Raw genomic sequence first — 26,148 nt, 5'->3', positions numbered from 1 at the left:
CTGGCCTGCAATCTAGGATTACAGTAGGTAGGATTACCAGTGTAAGTCACTGGTGCCTGACTGATATCCTTTAATTAGAGGAGTAGACACAGAAAAGAAAGTAATATGAAGATGGGTGCAGACACTGAAGCCCTGCTACCATAAGCTAGGAGCCACAAGAGGTGGAAATGGGAAGGAAGAATTCTCTAGAGCCTTCTGAAGGAGCAAGCCCTTGCTGATACCTTGGTTTCAGAATTCTGCACCGAAACTATGAGGGAATAAATTTCTGTTAATTTTAAACTGTGGTACTTTGCTTTTGATACTCTGCTGCCAGGCTGGCTTCCAACTTCTGGGCTTGAGCAATCCACCTAACTCAGCCCCTTCAGTAGTTGGGACTGCAAGTGTATGGGACTGCAAATGTACAATACTATGCTTAACTTGGTTTATGGCACTTGGCTATAATAGTTTTAGGAAAACAATATGCTCCCTGACTTTCTTAAAATAACCAATCCTAATCTCTTCTCTCCATTTCAGTCACCTACCCACAATAAAATTCTTTCACAACAAAAGCTTTGAAGACTTGAGTTCCATAGTTCTCAAACCTGGAAATTCAATTGGATATGTTATAAACATTCTGGGTCACACACAACCCTAATCCCCAGATGCTATTTAGCTATTAATTAAGTGACTTGGTCAAAGGAATCCACATGGGATTCTACTGTACAATCACTGTGGACTCTCAGTATAGATAATTTCATGCTCTTGAGTGTAGAATCCTCTAGTCAACAGCAGTCTTGAGAAAGGCCACTTTAAATAAATAAACCCTACCACCCTACAATGTAATGAGGAATTCTTGCTACTGTAAGCAGTGAGTAGCAGGCCCCATGGAAGAGGCCCCAGCAGGCTGACCTCTACCTCAGATGTAGGGCCATATGTACTGCGGTGGACAATTCTGCAGCATGTGGTGGTCCCTGGTGTTATACAATTTGAAAGTTCCCAGTCCAAATTATAGCAGGTCTATATTAATTCTCTTTTATCTAGGTTTTTGTTTGTTTTTTGTTTTGTTTTGTTTTGTCGGTCGTGGGGCTTGAACTCTGGGCCTGGGCGCTGTCCCTCAGCTCTTCAGCTCAAGGAGCGCTCTACCTCGAGCCACAGCACCACTTCCTATATTAATTCTCATCAATAAAGCACTCTGGAACAAAACAGTTGAAGCACATCCATAGTAAACTCTAGGTACTTGCAATGATATGTCACTATATATTGGTAGCTCAAAGTTGTCACTGGAGACGTTTTTCCCAAGATAAATCCAGCCATTAATAGCAACCTGGCTATTGCATATTTTCATTTCTTTGTCAACTTGATATAAAACTCTAGCAATAATGATACCAGTATAGTGGCTCAAGCCTACAATCCTATTTACTTGGAAAGCAAAAATTGAGGCTCATGGATCAAAGCACATTGGTCATAAAAATTCAAGAGACTCCATCTCAACCAGTGGCTTGGCATGGGGGTGCACACCTGTTATCCCAGCAACAAGGAAAACATAAATGCTGGGCACATATCAATAAGTATCCTGTGCCTGTCATCCGCAGCTATTCAAGGAAGCACAAATAGGAAAACTGTAGTACAGGTTGGCATATGAAATAAGTCAAGACCTCATCTCAGAAATAACCAGCTGAAAAAGGAGATAGTTGAGTGGCCCAAGTGGTAGAATGCCTGCCTAGAAAGCTTGAGGAGTAAAGGTCAACCTCCAGTACTGCCAAACAAACAAACAAACTCATCCAGCAATAATAAGAGTATTTGGGGAGGCAGTTTCTAGGACTCCAAGTGGCAACTTGCAAATCTACGTTGATCTCCTGGAAAAAATTCTATATGGATGCCTCAGGGTGCCCTGGAAAATTTCAGAGTATCAGTGAGGAATGGTACAGTAAGGCAACCACTTTCAACACAGCTTGACCAAGAGAACTGGTGTCAAAAGAATGAGACTGAATGGACCTTCTTAGAAGCTTAATCCTCTTGAGATAAAAGCTGAGAGCCCTTTTCACATGGAGCTTAAAGAGATGAGTTTTGCCAGGATGGGCACGTGGGGTGGGAAAAGTGGTAGTGGAGTGAATGACTGAAAGAGGTAGCATGCTGGATTGAATCAACAAGCATTTAAAGGGACTCCTTAATGTCTCCATTTTTATTCATTTGTTTGACAAATTAAGTGTCCACTCTGTGCCAGATACTGTGTCAGTTTTGGATTTTATTATATGCAGTACAAACTGTATTATTTGCAAAAAGTGAAATCTAGTGCTGAAAGTAAATTTAGTGTAAATATAAATGAAATTGCCAGTGCAGGGAATGTCACCTTATGGGTATAAGTAACTCAAAGGAAGATCTTCTCTTATAATCTTGTGCAGCATCACTTTCCTACTGCCCTGGGTGTTTTTAGGACATATCAATCGGCATGCTCTATAATGTGTAGGTGGTCTCAGGGCCCTAGGCATGCTCAGCTCTGGCCTACTTTACAGGGCATTCCTTTCAGTACAACCTGCAAGTCTTAGCAGAGGAAACTCACCCCTTTTACAATGATGATTAACAAAGCACCCTTTTGTAGAAATAGCAATCTCTTTTAAGGATGAGCATCTCTGCCTAAGTTTTGAGACATTGAGCAGTTAAAGGGAAATGAAGTTATAAGAATGTTGGTATATTTGATTCCTTTAGGACAGAAGAAGAATTAAAATCTCAGCAGTGGAAGAAATGTCAGGTCCCAGAAAAAGAAAGTGTTCTTGTTAAGAGATTCATAGTTTCTGCTATCTTCCAAACACAGAATCTCATACCTTGAAGACACCTACCTTGGTTTGGCTGAAATAAAGAGCTACAAAATTATTTTGCTGCTGAACTATATCCTATCATTACAGCCAACCAATTCCCAGCCTTGTAGGCTGTAGTCTCTCAAATGTCTAAAGATAGTTACTGCGCCCTTCTTAGGTTAAATGTCCTCCAAACAGTATACCTTCATCAACTTCCTGTATCTGCCCTGGATTTCACCTCAGCTTTCCTTTCTCTCTGGCATGGCGGCAAAGCAGACACAGCTAGAGGGACACACAATGAAGAAGTGACCATATTTCTGAGTTGCTAGATAACTACTATAACCTTCAGTGGATTCATGGAACAGCTTTTTTTTTTTTTTTGCCAGTCCTGGGCTTGAACTCATGACCTGAGCACTGTCTTTAATGCTTCTTTTTGCTCAAGGCTAGCGCTCTACCACTTGAGCCACAGGGCCACTTCTGGCTTTTTCTGTTTATGTGGTACTGAGGAATCGAACCAGGGCTTCATGCATGCTAGGCAAGTACTCTACCACTGAGCCAACTTCCCAGCCATGGAACAGCTTTTTAAAAATAGCTTTCAATCCTAACATCTACACTAGCATAACCAGACATCTCATTTGAAAGTAGTCTCCCTGCTTCTTTTCTCAGTTGAGTTTGCTTTGTGAAGGTCCTCTTAACTATATGATACGAATTTAGAAGTGTTAGAGATTATGGGACCTAGTACAAAAGACCAATAATGCTACTAATATCCACATATTATTATAATATATTAAAGATAATATACATTGAGCATCTAGTATCTGTTTGGCATTTTCAGGTGCATGATCTCACTTAAACTTTAAATCATCCTGTCAGATAGAACATTTGCTTCCCCTACATAGAAGCTTAGTGGGGTGGAGAAACAAAGCAGGAGGTGAGACACTGATGCTAATGTCAAAGCTTAGGCTAGGCTGTCATACCCCCTCACACCCTAGGGGACAGCCTCTGGAACAGGCTTTTCCTTTTAATATTAACGAAGAAATACAACCCACACAAACAGGAAACTCCAAGAGAACTAATATAAACAGATGGGTAGACCTTATTTGAAGTCAAACTATCTACTTGCTTTGCTCTCCCCAAAAGCCATATCTCTATAATTACGCCAAAGACACAAAAAATAATAAAGGAATGGTGGTCAAAAACTTCAGATACCAAAGTAGCAGCAATTATAGATACAAGTGCTATTTAACAACAAAGGTACACAGGGCCTTCCAAGATGAATATCATGGGAAGTCTAAGGGTGGAGACTGGAGGATGAGGGCATGATGTCATAATAAGAAAAGGGCTTTACTAAGTTTTTTCCCCCCATGTTCTCCATACCTATCTTTTGTGTGTCTAATGCTTTGAAATGCAACAGACAAAAATATTATCTTTTAAACTTTGATTGGCAGGTTGCTGAAATTACAATTTCTTTAAAAATCTTGTTGCCAAAAAGCCCGGATTACTCCTAGGTATATCACACTTCTGCATGAAACAAAGAAAGATTTAAAACCTTATACTCAACTATCTTCTCCCTTAGCATTTCCACTAAGGCTGGTAGTGCCACCCACCACAGCAAGGAAGACTGTAAAGCATACTGAAAATAGAAGTAAGAATGAACAATTAGGTAATTTCAAGGTTAATGGCATGATCTTTATAATTGTAGGCTTACAAGAATAAACTTTTATTATTCTAAATGAAATAAATTCACAGGCCATTAGATACTTCTATATTCAAAGGTAAATACAAAGAAAAGATAGCCAAATGATTTGATTATCTACAGTTTGGGAATTTTTTATATTTCTCCTAGTAATAAAAATAATCAAGAAGACACCCATACCATTTTCTCAACAATGTAAAATATAAACAGGCTGGAAAAAATATTTTTAAAAGAAATATTTTTAAAAGAAAATAAAATCTCTGTATTTTGGAAAATAGTATGGCACATAATACATACAATAATTGCTTTGCCATAAACTCCTTTTTCAAAATTAGAGTTCATTATAGAAACTGAGCTAAAAAAATTTCATCGTGCCATGAACTGCATTGTCATATAAGCAAGCCATTCTTTTCTTCTTATAAACAAGAGCAAATTACCACATATGCAGATGCATGTACCTCCAGGCAATGGTGTATTTACTTGCATAAATATTTAAAGTCAAATCTTTGAATTTATAATGAAGTAGCACAGCACTTTACAAAATAAGGTACTACTAAATTTAGATGAACAACAAATAAGACTCTGTTCAGAATACTAATTACTGCTGTTGGTATTCTAAACCTAAAATAAGTAATGATATCATTCAGATTCCATCTAAACACACCTAATACAGGCATGGAAATCTTAATAGGTATTGATGAAGCCTGACTGGTAAAATTCTTAAAGTAACTGAGGCACAGGAAAGCTTTCTGTGTGGCACTTTGTTTTTCCCTGCTCATACTCTCAATTACTATAGGAAAGAAAAAAGTAAAATCAGACGCATCTATGATTTGTCATATCCTCCCTAGGTGTTCCATTGGGAGACTGACTGTTCTCACACAGATGCAGGTGCTGAAAGGTTGCACTATGAAAGACATTTACAGGTATAAATGTATAACATCATAAGGAAGAGCTCATGGGACACTGTAGTGTATGTTAAGGTAGCTTAGTAGCTTATATGTTACTTCTTATGATTCATCTCCTGCTTTAGTAAGCAGTAGTTAAATATACTGGCTCTCAGTGGACCCCACAAACCACTGAATGTTCTGATTATGTACTTTGAAATGGTCAGGCAACAACAGCTTTACCTGTCATTGGAACTTTTGCAGAGATGCTTTCTTCCTTGCTCTCATCTCCACAGTCACTTGAAACATCTGAAAATTGCACACATAATAAGAAGATACATCTAAGTTATGAAACAGATTTTCACTCTCCTTGATGCTGGGCATTAAATAGAGGGCCTTACAAACTCAAGGCAAGCCCTCTACCACTGATCTACACCCCCTGCCTCATATTTGAGAGTTTAATGGCCATTTCTTTTTCTAAAAAATTACTTTATTGTTATTATAGAGGTGATGTACAGATGAATTATTTACATGAGTCAGGTAATAAGTACATTTCCTTTTGTGCAGTGTCTTCTGTTCCCTCATTCTCTCCCATTCCCTTCCTCCTATCTCCACTCAGGAGCTGTATAGTTCACTTTCATCAGTGAGCTCCACTACTACACTTTTCACCCTTTATCTCTCAAGTTCTGAGTGCCTCCCCCCCCCACCTTCCTAAAGATATACACAGGAATACACCATACAAAAGGTAAAGAGGACTGAATCATCAAAAACTAACAACTTAAAAAAAGTCTTTTGTTTCCATATCCTGAAGTTAGTTTCAGTATGTATATTATTTTATATAAATATGAAGAGTACTTAGGAATTGTACTTTTGTGTTTCTCTCCTAAGACTATCTTCTTTTGGTATCCTGTGTCTGAGTATCTACAATTCTTAATAATTTGTCATATCCTACTGTATTCTAGATCTAACTTCTACATAGAGAGAACATGCAACATTTGTTTCTCTGGAGCTTGGCTTACCGCACTTAACATGATTTGTTCTAGTTCCATCCATTTCCCTGAAAATGACATTATTTTATTCTTTCTAAAATGGCTGTGTAAAATTCCATTGTATATAAGAACCACATTTTTTGGATCCACTCATCTACTGTGGGGCATCTGGGCTGTTTTAATGGTCATTTCCTTTATTTTCACTGTCTCCACTTACTGGGTTTGGTTAGTTCACTGTTTGTCTGAGGAGTACTGCCAAGTGATTAGATTTGTTAAGATTCATAACTTTTTTTAAATTTTATTTTATTGTAAAGGTGATATACAGACATTTCTTGTCAAATAGTGTTACCCCCTCCCTCATTTTCTCCCACTTTCCCTCCCTGCCAATTCCTTTCCTCCCAAGTTATACAGTTCATTTCTAACATAGTGTCTTGCGAGTATGACTGTTTGTAAATTAAAATACTTATTTTATTAGAAATACAACAGGACTACAGACCTATAACTAGATTTCCCATTCCAGTTAAACCAGAACAGAAGTATCTATTGGAAGGTGGCATAAAACAAATATTATGCATCTCAAAACCAAAAATACCCTCTAGTTAGTTGTGTTTTATAGATAAGCCTTGAGAAAGAGGATGTTAGTATTGACTCTGAATGCCTTTTGCTGTGGACGGACTTTTAACAATAGTTACCTTGTTCCCTTGTAAGAACACTGTTGAGCCTCAGAGGGGGTTTTGCTTCCTTTATTGCACTATTGTCATTCAGAATAGATGGCAAGCTGCAGGATGATTCATTACTGTGAATAGCTGACCTATGGTCACTCTCTTCTGTAGGAGGCTTTTTCAATAATGCTGTTGCCTATAGTGTTTCAAAGAAAGCACAACAATTTGTAACCACATTCCCCTTAGTTTCAAAGATGTAGACTTTAAATATAACTTTAGGTTAAGCCTTACTTAAGTTTGTTTCCTGACATTCACTGAAATTAAAATGTCCTGAAATTAAAATGGTTATTTTCAAAACAATTTAATTTTATATAACAATTTTCACCTAACTTTTTTTTTTGAGGAATGAATCTTGTGTAATATACAAGGGTTCTGATGTGATAATCTCTGCTGATCTGAATCAGTTTAATCTTCCTTTGATATACCCAAAAGTCAGAGCCCTAGAACACCTTTCTGAAGGAAAGATTTATTCTCTAATTGCTTGAATCCCCTTTCCTAGAAATGCAACAAAGAGCTGGTCTGGACTGAGAGAGAGATTTGAAAAAACATGATCTTGTGGTTGGTTCCCTCATCTCCCTAGATAGTAATGACCCCTTAACTTCCCTCCCAATAGGGAAGATTACAGAAAAACTTGGTGGCTGAGGAGTCTTCACTGAGCAAAAAGATAAGTGACCTGATTCTGAACTCTAATTTTAAATCAAAGATAAATATGATCTACACTTGCCTGTAAGTCGTTGGGGAGCTGGGGAACTTCATCTGTCACTCGCTGCTCATCTTTTTCTCAAAGGGCACTAGATGTCTCTGATTTTATCAGATTTATCACATTCAACTTGAGAGGTGAAGAAAAAGTAGCAATTAACAGGGTCTGGCTTTTAATTTCTAGACCATCAGTTTGTCCCTCAGGCATAAAAATACTGTGGTAACAAGGAATAAAGGCTTAGGAGAAAATCACTGATCACATCATTCTACTGCCAGATTGTATGCTTTGTTCACTTGTATTAGCAAGTGGCAATCTGCTCTGGAACAGAAACCCTGATGGCAGTGGACATGACCTTTCATCTGATGATAGAAAACCCATAGCCAGTGTCTGACCCAATCTGTAAGAAATGGACTCAAGATTTTATAAGCTAATATAAAAAGCAGAATTTGGCAAAACTTCACAGGTCATCTATATTCTATGAATATATAAATGACAAAGCAATCATTTAGTTAATGAGGGAGAAAGGAATAATCATTTCTTGTGATTAACCATGGATGGAGTGAAGATGCACTAGTGAAGAATCATTAAGGCAGAGATGGAAGGCCCAGCCTTGTACATTTGACCTTGACAACCTTTGATGTCCAGTGCCTTCAGCCCTGACATCTCTCAAAGCTCTTGCTCTCTGCCCTCCCTAAAACTTGCTGGCTTCCTGGTCCTATTCCTATGGCCTATGATGGAAGCTATATATAGTAGCTGATTTGGGAGAAGGGGTTTCTAGTCCTTGGCCAAAGGACATGGTGTTAAGTTAGCCTTTGCAGCTAGCTAAGATCTTCCTGTGGTACAGTTCTAGTGACCAGGGGTTTTTCTATTTGTATAAACTAGTCCCTGAACTTTATTCCAGTTATGATAGCTATTGGAATAACCTGTTCAGTACTCCAATAGGACTTGGCACAGAGTCTTGTCTTGAAGCCCAGGCCTAGGTTCATCTTCGTTTTCTGGCTGTCATCCAGCCACATCTTGGCAGCTTACATGGAACTATCTACTATACTTGCTTCTGAAATCTGCCCAGGAAGAGAAACACAAAGTGCAGACACTTCTTCCTTAAACATTCTTCTCTCAACTCTCACTGTGCTATCTGGATTGCTAAGGGAAGACTGGGAGTTCCACTCATCTTGTTCCAGTCTGTACTCAGTAATACTGGGTATAGAGAAAGTATTTTAAAATATGAACAAAAAGAACTGACCTAAATCCTATAGTGAAAGCTATAATTTTCATTTTCTGAAGTTTAAAATAATCCATACATTCTGAGACCCTCAATTATGTATTTCTAAATCCTATTATCTTACTACAATAGTTATAACTAATAATTTCTTGACATGACCTGTTAATAGTCACAGTGTTAACACACATTTTAAGAATAAAATTGTTAAAGGACTGTGGAAGTTTTTTTTTTTTTTGTACTTTCTACTGTGAAATTTGTCTGTAAAGATTCATAGGGTTTTTTTTTAAAATGAATTCAATGGCTTGTTTAGTATTGATTCATAGTTTTTTTTTTTTTTTAGCAATTTAAAACACTTTATTATTCCTCTCCTCCCCTGAATGCCAAAATGATTTGGCATTTGCAAGTTATCAGGATGAAAATGGAGCCATTTATGTCAACTTAACAAAATAGAGCCATGGAGGCATGAAGGAACCCTTAGGTATGTATGTATGCCTATGACAGGAACTATGCAAGAAATTCTCCAAAACTACATTATAATAAGTCTGCCTTATTAGTGGATTACACATGTCTTTGGCCAAGCATGGTCAAAAAGTTAATTTTAAAAATCAAAAGGAATTTCAAAACCAAAATGTATAAATTCCTGTGCATGCATGCATTACGCAGCTTTACTGATGTGAAGCTCTTCAACAGCTCTGAGAGCTTTGGAACATTCAGTTTTTTTCCTCCATGGAGGTTTCCTTGGAACTACCTAACTGTAGATTCTTGTACAAGTGCTTGCATAAGCTGCTTGCTTAAGAACACTTGACTAACAATGACTATTTCCATTAACGAGTTAACACACCCGCAACAAGCTCCTATAACCAATGGACTTTTACTTGTGTGGATTTCTCTTGTAGTTTCCCTTTTGCCTAACCTCTTTTGTACGTACTCATGGTCCACCAAGTTACTCAAAGATGAGCACTTTACAAAGATTTTAGTGCATGTCAAATTGCAACATGAGAGTGGCTGGCTTGACTACTGGACCATGGAGGCTTCAAAGAAAGCAATGGATCTGCCTAATACATCTTCTGTAAAGAATCTGTAATATAAGCCACTAAAAAGCAGAAAATAATAATAAATGGACCGAACAAAAGCCGCCTATGTAATGACCAGTTATAGTTGTTAGTCAAAAACAACTTTTGCCCAGGCACTGGTGGCTCACACCTGTAATCCTAGCTATTCAGGAGGCTGAAATCTGAGAATCACAATTCGAAGGCAGAAAAGACCCCCGTGAGACTCATCTCAATTAACTACTCAAAAACCAGAAATGGCACTGTGGCTCAAGTGGTAGAGCACTAGCTTTGAGCACAAAGAGCCTCAGGGACAGCTCCCAGGCTCAGAGTTCAAGCTCCACAACTGACAAAAAACAAAACAAACAAAACAAAAACAAAACAAAAAAACCCAAACAAAAAACAACAACAACAAAAAAACCCCAAACCTTCTGCTAAGCCAGGAAAACATCCATAAGATTCTCCAGATAGTATTAGTAGATTGTTTAGAAATCTTGATTTCTAAGGTAAGCCCCTATTTGAAAAAGTTTATATGAAAGTAAAGATACTAACTCATAGCTGCAAAGGGACAAAAGCCCAGAGAAGAGTTAATAAAATGCTTTACATATCTCACACTGGGATTGAATGGGTCCTGCAAAAATGGAGTTTATTCTCTGAAAATTACTGCCAGAGAACAATTTTTCTGATAGCGCTTATGAATGAACTAAGCATAGGTTTAAATTTACCTGTTACTGATAAAGTCTCTTTGAATTAGCTATCTTTTGAGCTCAGGAAGGGAAACTGGAGAGCATTTCACCCTTCTCAGAAAAAGGAAGCCTAAGTTAACATCAGTAAGTTAGTCCTTTGCTTTGGGGTCTTTCAAGAACTAGGAAACAGGTCTTAGAAGTTACATCACAGGACACAATGATACCTACAAGATGACTGATGTTTATAACCTGCATGTTTCAGATCTTACCACACACAGATAAATAAATCACTATAAATTACACCTAATAGTATTCCTAAAATTTCTACTAGAATTTTCCTCAAAGCTCAGTTTTAAATATGAATCCTCCTATGTTTAAAACCGTAAGAGTCACCTAGGCTGACTAAATTTATACCTAGAAACTTATCAATTATGATATTCAAATGCATAAATGGATAAAACTGTTAGTGGAAATGATTTGTGTCTAAAACCCTATTATGAAAAATGAAAGGTAAAGATCAAGCTGCTAGAAATACTGTGACAAAATGTACAAATTTGTAGCTTAAAAGTTCTTATGAACCAATAAGAAATAGTAGGAAAATGAGCATAGAACATGAACTATTGAATTATAAAAGACATACAAATGGCTAACAAATAGGTACGTAAATATTTGACCTCAATTGTAACAGAAAGGTCAAATGAATAAAACTGTATGTCATTTTTACCTCTCAAACCTATTTTTTAAAAGTTGGTAGTATTTCATCTTATAAAGAAATCAAAGAAATTACTTATTCACCCATTACTGCTAACTCTGATGACCCTTCCAGAGCAAAGGCATGAAAGATATTCATACCTTTGACCTGCTACTTTTCTATACCTAGGAATTCATTCTAAGGAATTTGAAAAAGCTGAATTGTACAGATACTCTCTGAAACTTTCTTACTGGAAGAAAAATTGGAATAAACTTCTGATCCACAGGTGACTAAAATAAGAAAGAGCAGGGGACCTAAAACCATTTGAAGTGATATAGAAGAACATGAAACAGTGTAAAAGAAAACTCACTTTGTGAGAAGTGAGAGTAATGTATACAAACAATGCAATGGTATTTTAAATAGCAAAGATCACACATTTCAATGTGAATGGACTTACATATAGATAGAATCAGGGCAGTTTTTTTTCTTTCTGTGTATCTTGATATTTCAAAGATTTTTCTTTTTCCTGATTACTTTTAAAGAAAACATATGCTAGCTCTAAGAGAATCTGGTTTCTGTACAGGTAGTATAAACACCAAGAGAAACAATGTGAAAGTATGTGATAAAATTACATTCCCTTCTCTATGTAAGCCAGTGCTACTAACACAGCTACAGGAAAGCCAGGGTATTAACAACCATGATTGCAGACAGCAGATGACTTCCAAAGCCTTCCCCCATGGACACTGAAAATAATTTTTTGGTGTTCAAAGAGAAACACTGGCATCATTATTTAAGTTACATTTAAGTTAAAGATGATGGGAATTTATTCATGTAGCAATGAAAACAAAGGAATAAATATGAGCCAGCAAATGGGTATTCAGGAAGAAAGGACAAGAAAATAGTACATCATTTAGGGAATAAGTCTTCCTAGTGAACATAGCTGGAGTGTGTGTGTGCCTGTGTATGTGTGTGTATGCGTGTGCACATGACCTATACTGAATGTTACTAGCAAACTGCTCTGCTATGTCAAACTTCTCCCTAAGAGAAGCAGACATCGCTTGGGAGACAAAAAATATTAAGCCACTTTGTATTTTAATGACGCATCCAACTCATTTTCCTCACATAAAGTAATTACAAATTTTTCTGAATTAAAAGCATGTAGCTCAATTATGTAATTGCCTAATAGGTATGCTGGCCCTGTTGGATCTTATCTGGTCTCCAGGGGACATAATCTGAGTTTCTGTGGCTTTGATGATGTATTTACTCAAGAGAAAGGATTGACTGGAGCGGACAGCACAGGGACCCACAGGTAAACATCATTTACATGTGGTTGTTTAATTAGCCACTTACCCAAGAGATCAAAGTAAATATTTCTGAGCTTCATTAGACTCCAAACCAAGTAATTGCTATTAGGGCCTTTTACATTTTGAAAATCACTTATTTTTAAGATTTTTATCTAAAGAGAGGTATTGAATCCATAATATTAAATGTTCACATTGTTTCAATATATAAAACAATTAAAAGATACTTAAAGATAGAATTCAAAGATACATAAAAGTATGATGAGGGCTAAAGATGCAATTCAGTGGTAGAGCCTATGTGAAACCTTGGTTCAATTCCCATTATTATGAAATGATATATAATCCAAAACAGTTTTAGAACCCACAAAAGCATTCTGTCTTCAAGTTCATAAGTGTTACCTTGCTGGTATAATTTTGTTAACAATGTTGTTTATTTGTTCCATACTGGCTTAACTTGCTAGAATAGCACTCTATCTACCACTTGAGCCATGCCTCCAGCCCAACTTTTTGCTGTTACTTTTGGAGATGGAGTCTGGTGTACTTTTCTATCCAACCTCACCTCAAATAGTGACTTCCAGATATTGGCCTCCAATTAACTGGGATTATAGGCCTCAGCTATCAGCACTCAGCTTTCACTTTGCTAACATTATTCTTTGGAACTATGCATTTCTTCAGCCTCATCTAATTGTTTGAGATACTACCTGTTTTTAACTATTTTTATGGGTAGATTATTGACATTAATTTATTGGTAATTTTTATGATTGTTACTAAAATGAGATGATGATGATTTAAAAAGGAACTGAGGAAGGCTTCTCCAAGTGGCCTGACTCCTTTCACTGAAGATGTAACTTCTTGACCATTATGTACCCTCATACCCTCTCCTAGGAAGAGGACATTTTAATATTTCCTTCCATTAGATCTGGTCTAATATCTCTGTGCAGTAATGAATCAAAACATGCTTTCTGAATCAACACCAATGGTTTTTCAGCCTTTTAAAGTACAGAATACAGACAGAAAATCCTTGCATGCATGAGGCCCTGGGTTCGATTCCTCAGCCCCACATAAGCAAAAAAAGTAGGAAGTGGCGCTGTGGCTCAAGTGGTAGAGCGCTAGCCTTGAGCTGAAGAGCTGAGGGACAGCGCCCAGGCCCAGAGTTCAGGCCCCACGACCAGACCAAAAAAAAAGAAAAAAAGAAAATGTTACAGTATGTGGAGGGCTCTCCTGGGTTTACCAGACAGCGGTACTGAGGCCCGGGTCTGCCCTGGGCCTCCCCGACCTTGTGCTGGCTGCACATGGCCAGAAACAAACACATGCCCCTGGGCATACCCAGTGAAGCCAAGGCGGTCTGGCGCGAGGGGCATTGGTCGCTTTCGCCCTGTGGAAGAGACCCACGGAAGTCCTACCCCTAAAAATCCTTCTACAAAATGTTATGCAAAAGACCTAACAACAGAAAGTTAAAACACACCAACCAATCACAAAACCTCACATTACTTTTCCTATCATTATTTAAAAAGTTAATTGTTCTTTTTTTTATTGTGAAAATACTGTACAGAGGGGTTACAATTACATGGGCAAGATAATGAGTACATTTCTTATCAAGCATTGTAGCCTCCTCCTTTGTTTCCCCTTCCCATCCCTTCCCATCCTCCCCCCTATCCAATCTGCCCCCTCACCGAAGTTGTAAAGTTCGTTTTTCCACATAACAACTTGTACATCTCATTGTTGCAATGGATCCATCTGTATCCCTATTTAAACGATTTGTTTTTTTCCTTCCCCTCCACAAATTATACCAACCTCAAATACAGTGAAAGCAGAGGTTATACCATGGGGGAGGGACATACAAAGTAACAAAGAAATCATCTTATAAATGTGTTAGAAACAATCGCATGAAAGAAAAAAAAAATTTGAATACATATCTTAGGGTTCATTTCCCTAACATCAACTTATCTGACCTTTTCTGCTTGACTCAGACATATACTAGTTATTGCAAATAAGGGAAACCATGGGACCTAAGTTTCTTTGGGCCTGGCTTACTTAATTTTTTCCAAGTCTTTCCATTTCCTAACAAATGGGGCAATGTCATTCTTTCTGATGGAGGCATAGAATTCCATGGTGTATATATACCACATTTTCTTGATCCATTCATCTACTGAGGGGCATCTGGGTTGGTTCCATATCTTAGCTATGGTAAATAATGCTGCAATAAACATAGTAGTGCTGGTAGCTTTAGTGTGGCCTTGTTTGTGATTATTTGGGTAAATGCCCAAAAGTGGGATTGCTGGGTCATAGGGAAGCTCTATGTGGAGTTTTTGAGGAACCTCTATACTGCTTTCCAAAGTGGTTGAACAAGTTAATTGTTCTTAAGCATATGCTATTTCCTCAAGTGAATAACTTACAATGGTGAAACTTGTTTTTTGTTTAAAATAAAAACTACTAATCGGAGCCGGGAAGGTGGCTCAGTGGTAGAGCCTTGCCTTGCACGCCAGAGGCCCTGGGTTCGATTCCTCAGCACCACATAAACAAAAAGAAAAAAGCCGGAAGTGGCGCTGTGGCTCAAGTGGTAGAGCGCTAGCCTTGAGCTGAAGAGCTGAGGGACAGCGCCCAGGCCCAGAGTTCAGGCCCCACGACCGGACCCAAAAAAACAAACAAACAAAAAACTACTAATCATTGTCATTAAGTCCACTTTTTTTGACTAAGAAAACACTGTAGCTACCTACCTCTTCTTCAAGAGAATTGTCACATTCTTTCAAAGTGGCAATATGCTGACCCAACTGTGTCTTCAATAAGCCCCAGTCTGGTGTTTGGTCAAATCTATAAGGCAAAAACAGGAGACACATTAAAGATTTGTAAATATAGTTAGTACTGGATTACTTTTGAGTTGCATATCTTTCAAGGACTAATAATCCACTTAGGAGAAGGATAGTTTATCCAGGAAAAGTCTAGAAACAAATATATTCTAGTCAAGAAACTCTGAATCCAAATATTTTTTTTTTAATTAAATCTTTGGTTATGATTTTTTATTGCTAAAAAGAATCTTCAACTTTGGCTGCACACAACTACTTGAGAAGTTTTGCAAAGTCTAGGTGCATATTGCCACACCTATAGAATCTAATGAAATTGATCCAGGCTTTGGTCTGGCCATAAGACTATTTTAAAACTAAGTGATTCCAAAGTGTCACCATGTATTTGGGAAGCACAATATGAATGATAAATCTCTTAAATGTCATTAAGAGAAACAGACTGCATTTCCTTGTTGGCAATAGTTTCTTCTGGTTATTTTTACTATGTTCTACCTATAATAAAAAAAAATGAAGATAATTTTAGAAAAGATAGGAAAAAGTCTGTATTTCTGCACAGATTAGAATGAGAATCACAGTCCCCATTCTAGGTCTGGTTGCAGGATACATGTAAGATAAGCCTGGAACATATAGATATATTTTTTTGAAGGGCATGATAGTTCATTTTTTAAAAATTGTACCACACTGATGCTGATGACCAGTATATACACGGTAATTGCTTTTCTCTTGGGTATTAACATTGCATTATTTCTGTATACTGAAATGTTTCAATAGGACCAAGAACGTTAGAAAATAAGGATCTTAGATGAAAATGGACACTAACAACTCTGGTTTTCTAACTCATGGAATTAATTTCCATCAGTGTCATTATGTTATGTAGCATGGAGAGTACAAGTTCTTTTAGAAATAGGCAGCATGAACTTAAGACTTCTTTGTACTTTAATCTTTAGTTTTTATAATTTTACTTCTGTTCACCCTGGCAAAAGCACATTTGTACAAGACATCTCAGATAATTTCCATGCTAGCATTGCACAAGTTTAGAGATTTTACTTAAAATTAAAAAAAATCAAACCACCATCAAAATAAAGAGGCAAATAAATGTGACTTTCAACTCATTTAAGAAGCACAATGCTTCTTCTTCCAATACAGATCCAACTTAAATTAAATGCTATAATTGTAACTTCCAAACTTCGGTGATAAAATTAGTATTTAATATATATAGGTTTATAAAACTGTACTTTGTAATCAACAAGAGAAAATTATTTTTTAGAGACCGAAGTATTCAGTGACAGCTACAGACATGTAGCAAAGACAAAGCCACGTGATGTTACATCTTATACCAAAAAGGATGTTTTCAAACATAAATGAGTAGTGTCAAAATGGCTTAGGCAATCTTAAAAGGACTCCACCCCCCTCTTCCTAACCCCATCCCCCACAATCTCATTTCAGCTTCCTGATATTCATTTTGTTAAACTGCCTTGTAAGTGTTCAAAAGATTTACTTCATGGAGTTTCACTCCTGCATATACTATATATACTTCAGTCAATTAAATTGTGTATCCAAGCATATGCCTTTGTGTGCAATTATATGAGAGGTTACATTTTAGTCTAAGATCCACACATGAGAGAAAAATATGCCCTTTGTCTTTCTGGGCCTGGCTTACTTTGCTCAGCAGGATGTTTTCCAGAACCATCTATTTCCCTGCAACTCAAGACTAGTAAAATGTTGACAGTTGGTGGATCTGAGTAATAGGCATATAGAGCTTCCAATGTTTAAAAATTCTCAAAGTAAAACAAAACAAATTAAGACACTTGTAATCCTCACTACTAAGGAGACTGAGATCTGAGCATCACGGTTTGAAGCCTGCTGGAGGAAGAAAACATTCTTATCTCCAATTAACCAAAACTAAAACAAAAACCCTTAAGTCACACTGTGGCTCTAAGTGGCAGAGTACTAGCCTTGAGTGAAAAAGCTCAGGGACACCCCTCAGTCCCATGACAAGAAAATTTTTTTAAAAAGTATAGTAATGTCTGACACTCTGAAATGTTCAGAAAAAAAGAAGATGGATGGTTGGTTAAAAGGGAGGACAAACTAATAACTATGAGAATGCAATAAAAACATCCAGGGTAGAATACGGGTGGCAAATATAGCAATGTTCACCCTGTATGGCTCCTTTTATTTTCTGTACAGTTGAAATATTTCCTAATAAAAAGGGAAAAAATAAGTCTAGGTACAATTAAGAATCTTCTGTAATAAATCTGAATTGTCAGGATCTTTGCCTACATCCAAGTCTAGTTTCTTCCCAAGTATCAATAAAGTGGGATGAGCCATTGAAATCCTTCTAAACATGATTCTAAGGTTCCTGACTCATTTGACAGAAAACTCCTTCAGCAACTAGGTTCCTGCCATACATAAATGATGTCCTAAAAGACTACCAAGGTTTTTTGTTCTGATTATATGCAAATGAAGCAATTTTGTACCAGTATTTGGTTTCTCACTGGATGTACTGACTACTGGCCATCATCAAATTCTAGTCCATTCGTCAGGGGTATTTCTTGTAATAAGTAAATTATGTTTCTGGCTTAAAAGCAAGTTTAATTAGGGTGAGTTAAACTCGTCATGTGAATTAAATTATGAGAGAACATTTTCTCTGATTGACTATGTGATTTTTCTGTAGAAGCTAAGCCAAGGTTACTTTACTTCAGCCACCTGTAACTACTCCTTGATTCTGGCATGAAATAACTAGCTAATATTTCTTTTAATTTTTATATTTATTTCCCACAAAAGGACAAAACCAATAGATTGACTTGTTCAGGGTCATACTACAAATGAGCTATTGAAGAAAATATAGCATTTAGAATTTGTGGCTTCACAACAGCTAAGCCCAAACCAAGCTTTCCTATAGATATATTTCAGGACAAATGAAGAAACTGGGATAAGAGCCATGGTTAATCCTTGAATGGAGTCTTTCCCATGGAGTCACAGAAACACAGTGTTAATCTCTAGATTGTCAACTTGATTGCTTATGAGGTCAGTAAAACACATCTGTAGGTGTATCTGCGAAGGTGTTGTCAGAGATTAGACCATAGGGCTCTGACATAATGAGCCCATTGAACCCTGATAGATGCATAATATAAAGACATTATTGGGAAATGATAAAAAGTAAGAGCTGGGGCCTCGTTGGAGGAAGTAGGTTTCTGAAGGCATGTAATTGGGGGCTTTATCTTGTCCTGAGCCCTTCTGATATTTCTGTTCTTTGATTCCTAATTGCAATGATGTAAACCATTTTGTTTGCTTGGCCTTCCCAACCATAATGGACAAACACTCTCGAAACTGTGAGCTAAAATAATTCTTTCCTTCCTGTAAGTGGTTTCCTTCAGGTCACAGCTATGCCAAAGTAACTAATACATAGATAAAATGAGAAAATCTTGTAAAGTGGCACAAAGAATTGAAAGAAGTTTTTTTTTTTTTTTGTTTAACTTAACAACTAGAAAGTCTACAACATCAATGCTACATAGAAAAAAATAAAAGTTTGATGTCAGGTAATTATCTAGTCCTTTAATCAAAACTAAACTACTTGAAATCTTCTACAATTAATTTCTTATGCTTGAAATAGCTTCTAATCACAATACTACCACTTTAACAAAAGCACTTCCTAAGTAACTTGATTTATAACATCATTTACTCAAGTTTTAAATGCAAAAACAAATATCATTAATTTTGTTTTAAACGTAGAATATATTAGTTTTTTATAGAGAGCTCAAAAAAAAAATGAATGCTCAAAAAATAAACCCTGAAAGAATCAACAACCCAATTAATAAATGGGCTAATGACTTAAAGAGAGACTTCTCGAAAGAAGAAGCAAATAGATACATGAAAGTATGTTAACCATCTCTGGCCATAAAAGAAATGCATCATCGGGCTGGGAAGGTGGCTCAGTGGTAGAGCGCTTGCCTTGCATGCCTGAGGCCCTGGGTTCGATTCCTCAGCACCACATAAGCAAAAAGAAAAAAAGCCAGAAGTGGCGCTGTGGCTCAAGTGAGTGGTAGAGCGCTAGCCTTGAGCTGAAGAGCTGAGGGACAGCGCCCAGGCCCAGAGTTCAGGCCCCACGACTGGACCAAAAAAAAAAAGAAATGCAAATCAAAATAACACTTAGATTTTACCTCTCCCCAGTTAGAATGGCCATTATCAAGACAATTAACAATAACAAATGCCGGCATGAATGTAAAATTGTTAAATCGTTCTGGAAAGCAGTATGGAGGGTCCTCAAAAAAACTAAACATAGAACTATCATATGACCCTGCAATTCCACTTCTGGGCATTTATCCAACAGAATACAAACAAGGACACACTAAAGCCACCACCACAATCATGCTTGTTACCATATTATTTACCATAGTCAAGATATGGAATCAGTTCGATGGATGAATGGATCAAGAAAATGTTGTGTGTGTGTGTGTGTGTGTGTGTGTGTGTGTATATATATATATATACACACACATACATACATAGATACATACATACATAATGGAATTCTACTTATCCATCAAAAAGAATGACATTGAACCATTCGTAAGGAAATGGAAAGACTTGGAGAGGATTATGTTGAGTGAAGTTAAGCCAGAGAGAATCACAAGTCACATAGTTTCCCTCATTAGTGGGAACTAGAATGTGCCTATAAATCTAGAAGTAAGCACACTGGATAGCACCTAAGCAGTTGTAAATGAATTAACTGAAGTATAATAGAATCCATGTAGAATATGAATAGTATATCCCTTTAGAAAGACCAAGTTGAAGTCTAACAAAATAAGTACTTGGAAATGGCTACTTACAAAATGGGGTTCAAGAGGAAAGGGATAGAAGAGTGAATGAGGGAAATTGGTAGAAGGCAGGCAAGAATGCACCGTATATGCCACAGAACTGAGAAGAATAAAGGAAGGGGCGAGTAGAGGGGGTGAAGATGTTGAAAAGAGGACACAGACCAAGATGTACTATATGCATAAATTGCTCTGTTAAATGCAAAAAACTTCAATACATAACCTAAAAATTAAGAAAAGTGAGGGAAGGGGTGGGTTGGAAGGAGTGGGTAAGAATGTTAAAAGGGGTAATATTGATCAAGAGGCACTATATTCATAAACTGCTCTGTTGAATGGCAACTCCTTTGTACAAATACATAAAGAAAATAAAAATATATTTAAAACAATTTTTTTACAATTGTAATCCAAACAATATAAAGTTGACTCAAATTTTTAGCCTGAGATTATGAGCATAATTATATCTGAAATATAGATAATTAGCTGTACCTAGAAAAAAAACAAATGATGGGTAGTTTATAATAAGAAAATACGAAAATCATACTTTAAAATATGCTAAAATTACTCAATGTTAAAATGTTTTCTGAAGGCAGTAATTTTAATCAATTATCCAAATGACAAATTATTTCACATTCATAATTATTAAAATAATAATTTCGTTCTTTACATACTAACAGTGGAGCCTTAAATATAAAGGCCTTTGAACAATTAATCCTTGGTATAACATAAATCAATAATAATGACAGTACTGTTTCTCTCCTTTTGTGAGCAACAATTCAACTTTTATTTTTTGCAGCACTAAGGTTTGAGCTCAGAGATTCATGCTTGCTCAGCAAGTACTCTACCACTGAACCAGACCTCCAGCCTGATGAGCAGGAATTCAAAATCTTCATATAATCTTTGATGGTGTGCTCTAGTTAGATTAGAAGCTCCAATATGGGGATGGGCACTGGTAGCTCAGATCAGTAATTCTAACTATTCAGGAATCTAAAATCTGAGGATTGTGGATCAAAGACAGTCTAGGAAGAAAAGATCATGAGACTCTTACCTCCAATTAACTACTAAAAAGCTAGAAGTGGAGTTGCAGCTCAAGTGGCAGTGACTAGCCCTGAGCCAAAAAGCTCAAGAACAGTGCTAGGCCCTAAATTTAAGAATCTCATGGACTTTCCGGCTGAGGCTGGCTTCAGACTGCAATCATCAGAACTCAGCCTCCTAAGTAGCTAGGATTATAGGTATGAACCACCAGTACCCAGCTAAACATATTACCTTATCAGTTTGGCAGCCTGAATAATTTTGGATAATACTGTCAGTTGTGCAGAGAATTAAAAATGCATATGTGCTTCCCAGGTCACATATCACAATTGTGGTTTATACCAAAAAATATACAAATAGATATAAAAGGCAGTAGGAAAGAAAGAGATCAGTTAAAGAGCCTTCCAATATGTAATGATAAAACAATCTACAGAGCTCAGAAAGACTCCTCTCAAGCTAGTTTTTCCCATCACCTGTGGAGGAGTACTATAGGACTCCATTCTTTTGCATTCGGTGTGATCAAAATGTAAAAGAAAAGCTACTGAGAAAAAAGCTCATTTCCAGTATCCCTCATAGTTCAGAGATCACTACTACAGATGCAGAAGGTAATATAAAATGGATCTACTCTGTTGAAATTTGTTGTGTCAAGGTCTCTTTAGAGACTATTATCCTGACTTCTATCCACCCAATAATGAAGTCAATGTACACTAGATAGAAGTCCAATTCTACTCTAAAGAAAATATAATTATCCTATTTATACTAACATAAAACAGCCTACATGGCACATGAAAGGTGGAGCTAGTGCTAGATACAGGCTGAGCTGCTTGCTCTCTCAGTCAAACAAAGTCCCAATAGATAGGCTTCCAAGACAAGCATCTGCTAATTACTCTGGATAATAATCTGTTTAGTTAGTAAACAGAGCAGATGTATTTTAGTAAGAGGAAATACAGCTAGTCCTTCCCTCCAAGACATTGCAAGTATTTTTGCAATGAATTAGATACCAGCACCTATTACATATTACACGTATCATATATTTGTGATTGTAGAAACTAAATAAATAGTCCAGATGTCTGAGGCTATCATCAGAATCTCTAACCAGTTAAAAAGTAGAAGATGTAGACTTGACTTCTGACCTTCTGACTGAAGTAGTAAAGACAACCAAGAATCTTAAGACTGTATTTTTCCATCTACCTGGAAACCACTAGCTCTCTCTCTTATCCCAGCCTTATAGCTTGTTTAAGGCATAACCAAGGATGATAGGTCTCAAACTGGAGGGAACAAAATTCCCTAAGGGGCTCATTTAAAGCAGAGGTGGCTGTGCTTCATCCCCCAGAGGCCCTGTAACTGATGGGTCTGGATAGAGACTCAGAATAGCATTTCTCACCAAGTTCCTAGGTCTTGCTGATGCTGCTGGTCCATAGATCGATCACACTTGAAGAAACAGCTTTACACTGGACTTCTACATCTAGGACAGACTTTTCTTCCTAAGTTTTTCTTTTTATTTTTTTTTTCATTTCAATTAGCATCATTTTATATGGTCATATATACACAGCTATTGAGCTATTGTGATCTTCTGCTAGAACTATCCTAGACATATACTAATTATTACAAATGAAGGAAACCATAGAGCCTATGTTTCTTTTAGACTGACTTACTTCACTTAATATGATTTTTCCCTAAGTCTTTCCATTTCCTTACGAATGGGTGATGTCATTCTTTCTGATTGAAGGATAGAATTACATTATGTATATATACCACACTTTCTTGATCCATTCATCTAATGAGGGGTATCTGAGCTGACTTCATATCTCAGCTATGCTGCAATGCACATAGTTGTACTGGTAGCTTTGGTGTGGCCTTTTTTGGTCCTTTAGGTATATGTCTAAGGCAGATATAAAAGCTTGGTTTGGACTTGCCAAGTGGCAATACTGGATATATAACATGGTTGGTCACTTGGGCTTCTCCAGCCCCCTCCCTACTAAAGTAAGCATTTTTATATACTCTTTAGTTCATGTACAAGTATAGATTTCTTAAACATTACTACTAGAAAACACTGAGTAGCTAAATCCTCTTGGCAATTAGAGACAAATACATTTACCAAAAAACAGGTGGAAAGTTGATGAAAAAGTTAAACTGATGTCTGTGTCTACTTATCTACCCTGAGTGATTCCTGCCTCCCCCCCCATCCTCTTGCACCTGCCCCTTCCCTTTCCCCTTTCCCTCCTTCTCCTGCTCTGACACTTTGAAGCTTTGAGAACAAAAATGCCCATCCCACCACAGCAGTAATTTCATGCCAGTAACTGACTTGACTGATTTGCTTTTCATTGCTGCCAACTCCAGCTAAGAATCTGGGAAGTTGGTGAAGGACAGTTACTCTGTAAACTTCAAGGTCTTTCAGAATGTTGCTGTGATTATAGAGCCTATAAAATACATCAGGTGCTGCCAGAGATGTTTATTTAAGCACAGACTGCCAGCCCAGCTTTTAGAAGCTATGGTGATTCTTTCAGGTTTACTGAAACACATCTGTAATATAACTTAGACATAAAAATGCAGCAACTGTAAAAAGGACAGTTCAAAAAACTTGTTTGTGTGTTTGTGGCAGTTTTAAATCAATCTGAGGAAGTAACTTTTAACTCTTTGATAGCTTTTAATGATGTTTAGATCCACAGCTGGGCAATCTCAACTCCCCACTCCACATAACAGATAGGAATGGTAGATTACCTTAACAGCAGAAAAGGCTAATTTTATTGTCAATCATAAGAAAGTTAGCTCTACAACTCATGAAATTTACTTAAATTGTCACTGCTAAGAAACAAGAAACTTCTGGATGAAGTATAGATCACATTCTCTTTTCTAAGTGTCCAAAGTTGATCAGTAGTTTTTCCATTCAAATTCTACTTCAGTAAAATTGTCTTTATTATTAATAAACAGGAAGGTTTGGCTGCTGTGTCTAAACTGAACTGGGAGAAAATACCAAAGACAAAACAGTGTTTCTATGATAGAGCACTGCTGACTACTTCTTAGTTTGGAATATTTAACACAAAGCTCAAAAGGATAGTAAGCCTGATTTACCAAAAAACCTTAAGAAGTAATATGTTACTTTTCAAAGTATTACTCATTGGTAATTAATAATATAGTTGGGTAAGTTACAGAATCTTTTTAATGGTCGCGTGCCTGATACCATAAATATAAAGATGTTGTCTGCCTTATAAACTAGAAGGGTAAAATGCTTGACAAAATTGCTATGGATATTCCTGCCTACCTGATATAGATCTTGCAAAACTGCTATTGAAGTCTCTCTTTTGCAGCACTTCATTGTATTTCATGTCTCTGAATCAACTCTTTGAATTTAGATGTTAGTGTGTTTTTCTATATAAGCCTATATGCACCTGTATGAGAGGCTACTAAGCTTTTCTTCAACCACATCATAACTTTTGTATGTTTTCTGATGAATGCTGCCTTTTGAAACAGGACTTAAATTTTGTTTTTAAGTTGAGGCATAATAAGCTAGACTACTTAGGTTTGATTTTCTCTATGAAAAAGTAGTCTTGGGGCTAGGAAGGTGGCTCAGTGGTAGAGTACTTGCCTTGCATGCATGAGGCCCTGGGTTCGATTCCTCAGCACCACATAAGTAGAAAAAGCTGAAAGTGGCGCTGTGGCTCAAGTGGTAGAACGCTAGCCTTGAGCTGAAGAGCTGAGGGGACAGTGCCCAGGCCCAGAGTTCAGGCCCCAAGACCAACCAAAAAAGAAAAAAAAGAAAAAAGTAGTCTCAAAATGGTAGAGTAATTGCTAATACGAATCATGGTAAGTTCAATTATATAACATCACTTTTAAGCAGTTTTATAAAATATTTTCTTACAGTATTAGTAAGACTAAAGAATTATAAAACCAGCCGGGCGCTGGTGGCTCACGCCTGTAATCCTAGCTACTCAGGAGGCTGAGATCTGAGGATCGCGGTTCAAAGCCAGCCGGGGCAGGAAAGACCGTGAGACTCCTATCTCCAATAAACCACCAGAAAACCGGAAGTGGCGCTGTAGCTCAAGTGGTAGAGCGCTCGCCTTGAGCTGAAGAGCTGAGGGACAGCGCCCAGGCCCAGAGTTCAAGCCCCACGACTGACAAAAAAAAAAAAAAAAGAATTATAAAACCTTGTAGCTGGTCACAGCCAAAGCGTTACAGAAGGAAACTGTATTTCAAACTGAAACAACAACAAAGGCATTATTCAAAGAGGTCCCAGAAGTGATGAGAAGCCAATTTAGGAACAACCACAGGTATAGGAATGGGACAAAGTGACTGACCTGCTTCCAATTCCATTATCTGCTGAAAAATACTTGGGAATTTCACTTTCTTCCTGATCACATTTTGGCTCTTTCTTCTATGAGCACTGACTTCCCTTTTCCACTCCCAGTACTCTTTCCTACACCCCCAGTAGCTGCTATAGTCACCAGTGTACAAGGCTTGAGGAGGAAAAAGGTAGCTCTGCTCTCAGGAGTTGAGCTTGGAATGGTTCCCAACAAGAAGAGAGGGTTTAAGGCTGGAAAAAGTAGAAAGGTCTTCATAAGGGGTTTGAGTGCCTTTCATTGCTTTTTCACACTGAACTGTTCAATCTCAAACAGGCAAAACACCAAAATATAAGCTTTTGTCTGAAGCTTTATCTTTTGTTAACAAAGGAACAAATTAAACTGTAATTCTTTTCTAGATGCTTCTCTCCTCCTCCTTATGTTCTTTTGGCACATGTACAAAAGTACATGAAAGTAAAATGAACAGGCCTCCTTACTTCATAATTACTTTTA

At 37.2% G+C, this 26,148-nt stretch overlaps 1 protein-coding gene across 1 annotated transcript in view; it reads right to left on the bottom strand.

Annotated features, from left to right (window-relative positions):
• Kiz (kizuna centrosomal protein) overlaps nucleotides 1-26,148 on the bottom strand; it is a 90,042-nt gene that overhangs the window by 21,266 nt on the left and 42,628 nt on the right. The window contains exons 7-9 of the mRNA XM_042666511.1: nucleotides 15,432-15,525; nucleotides 7,036-7,201; nucleotides 5,598-5,663 (exon numbers count right to left, since the gene is read on the bottom strand). Of these exons, the coding sequence (XP_042522445.1) occupies nucleotides 5,598-5,663; nucleotides 7,036-7,201; nucleotides 15,432-15,525 (326 nt within the window). The remainder of the gene's footprint in view (nucleotides 1-5,597; nucleotides 5,664-7,035; nucleotides 7,202-15,431; nucleotides 15,526-26,148) is intronic.

This window comes from Dipodomys spectabilis, unplaced genomic scaffold (assembly GCF_019054845.1).
Source record: "Dipodomys spectabilis isolate Male_0828 unplaced genomic scaffold, ASM1905484v1 ptg000365l, whole genome shotgun sequence".
NCBI classification, from domain to species: domain Eukaryota; kingdom Metazoa; phylum Chordata; class Mammalia; order Rodentia; family Heteromyidae; genus Dipodomys; species Dipodomys spectabilis.
This window is presented reverse-complemented; position numbering and strand designations above follow the sequence as displayed.